This window comes from Pteropus alecto, unplaced genomic scaffold (genome assembly GCF_000325575.1).
Source record: "Pteropus alecto unplaced genomic scaffold, ASM32557v1 scaffold202, whole genome shotgun sequence".
Lineage (NCBI taxonomy): Eukaryota > Metazoa > Chordata > Mammalia > Chiroptera > Pteropodidae > Pteropus > Pteropus alecto.
In genome coordinates this window covers 3,931,361-3,933,594 of record NW_006432451.1, presented here as the reverse complement: position 1 = coordinate 3,933,594, position 2,234 = coordinate 3,931,361, and the positions used below count along the sequence as shown (strand labels likewise).

General features: G+C 52.1%; 1 protein-coding gene across 1 annotated transcript in view; it reads right to left on the bottom strand.

The window, feature by feature from the left end:
• LEMD2 (LEM domain containing 2) overlaps positions 1–241 on the bottom strand; it is an 18,085-nt gene extending 17,844 nt beyond the window's left edge. The window contains exon 1 of the mRNA XM_006907439.3: positions 7–241. Within this exon, the coding sequence (XP_006907501.1) occupies positions 7–201 (195 nt within the window). The 5' untranslated portion in view covers positions 202–241. The remainder of the gene's footprint in view (positions 1–6) is intronic.
• Between the last annotated feature and the right edge of the window lie 1,993 nt (positions 242–2,234).

Here is a 2,234-nt window from a genome sequence, read left to right as displayed (position 1 = left end):
CGGGGCCTCCTCGCGCAGCCGGGCCTCCTCTCGCAACCGCTCCTCGCCCCGCGGCCGGGCCTCCTCTCGCAGTCGGACTTCGCCCCGCAGGCGGCGCAGCTTGTTACGGTAGACGTCCCGAGTGGTATCAGTGATAGGTCCTGGTTGGAAGCCCAGGGCCTGCAGCTCCCGCCGCAGCTCCAGGTCCGACAGGCCGGCCATGGCCAGGACACCGCCCCCTGCTCACCCCCGGCATGCACCGTACCCGGAACTGCTCTCGCCAGCAGCCGGGCGAAGCGGGCGGGGCCCTACCCCATGATTGGGAGGTCATCCGTGGTCGCCATGTTGAGAAGGTCTGAGCCCAGCCGATGGGCCGCCATGATGAGGAGGTCAGGCTCGGCTATTACGGCCGCCATGTTGGGGAGGTCGGAGGGTGGGGGGTTGTAGTTGTTTTCTTCCTTTTCCTTTTCCTCTCCTTGCCCAGTTCTTTCTCCTTTCCCGTAAGACTAAGCAGTGTTTATTTCTAATTCCTCCGCCTCTTGCGCAGTCTCTGACACGTGATAGGCACCAAATAAGGTCATATTGACTTAATGGATGAATTGCTTAAGGGTGAAAGGCGACCTATTGCCAGAGTGGGGTTACGGATTCTTTGCCTCTCTCTGTACTTGAGGACCGATGTTGATCCTTTCCGCGCTCAAGAAAGGGCTTCGTTTGGGGCGTGGAGTAGACCCCAGGCATGCTCAGAGAGCTCACCTGATTTCAGGTCTTGGATGGCAGGCTTGTTTTCCTGGCGTTCACTCGTGGACATTAAGCACCAAGGGAGTGCAGGCCCTATCCCCGCCAAACGCAGGCCTGCAGGGAGCTCTTGCTAGACAGAACACCTCATCGCATCCTCGGAGAGGGCAGAAAAGCCAAATGCCTTTGAGCTCCGAGTGGGCAGTTCAGACTTCTGGGAGGAGGCTGTGTGTGGCTGGATGGTGGGATTTTCATGAGAGCTGGGTAGGTGATGGTTGAGGATTCTCGAATCCCAGCTCCACCACTCTTAGATGTGCGATCATATCCAATTAACATTGCTAGCCTGTTGGTTAGTAAACCTCATAGACTTTTGGGAGGATTAGAAGAGGTTATTTATATAAAGTGCTTAGGACAGTGCCTGATACGTACTCCTAAGTGTTTATACTTAACCCATATCTCTGCAGCAGCATTGCTGTGTAGAACCTCCCACAGGGCACCGTCGGTGTTTGATTACTTGACAGCTCTCAGTGAGAAAGCCCTAAAGGAAGCTAGGGAGTAGTGGCAAATGGAAATAGAGCTATGGTTCATATGGTCTTCCTTCCATCTCTCTCTACCTCTTTGCATTCCTTACACATCCCTCATCAACTGCCTATCCCATTTATCACAGGTCTCCAGGGTTCCGTTTCTACCCCTCCAATTCAGTTCTCCCCTCCCCACCTCCTGTACAGTCCTATCACCCACCTCCCACCTTGTCCCCTGTCCCAGTCAGTGAGCAAGGCCCCTCTGCCAGTGGTTTTTTTTTCCTGCCACTTATTCTTCCACAGGGGTATTCAACACTGACCACAATTGCTGGGAAAATTACAGCCTCTGCTTGGTCAGGTTTCCATTGTTAGTCTCCCCATCTCCCCGACTTAGCTGCTCCCATGTGGTGCGATTTCTCTCACCAAGTGTTGTTTTCCTTTTCTCTGACTGTGTTTGCACGGAATGCCATGAATTTGATATAGTGATTGCCTAACACATATACCACATAATAGTATTTTATTTCTTTCTGAAGCACTGTTTGCATGACAAATGAGTTGGTAACATTTGTGCAACTCCTTGCAGCTGTGCAGTTCAATATATAAAGAATGAGCCTTTCTGCATCAATACTGGCCCTGTGTATTCTAAGAGGGCTTGAAACTGATGCTTAAACAAAGTTAAAGTCACAGCGTTTTGCAGAGTTACGGTTTGTTTCATCACAATGGATCTCAGGGCGATTTAAAAATATGTACTGAACTGGAGCCACCTGAGTGGTGGTCCCCAGTGTGGGCTTTGTCAGTTTGTCAGCCTTCTTTGTATTTGGGGATGCTGCTGCTGCTCCACATACCTAGGGCCAAATGACAACACATTCTCATCCCTTCCTTTGTCTTCCTTCTGGCCTATAACCCATCATGTTTGCAGTGGCCTTTCGCCCCGCATCCCGTCCCCATGGTCCACCCTTCTGCCTCCACGATGGTTTCTGGCTGTCCCTCATTGTCTGC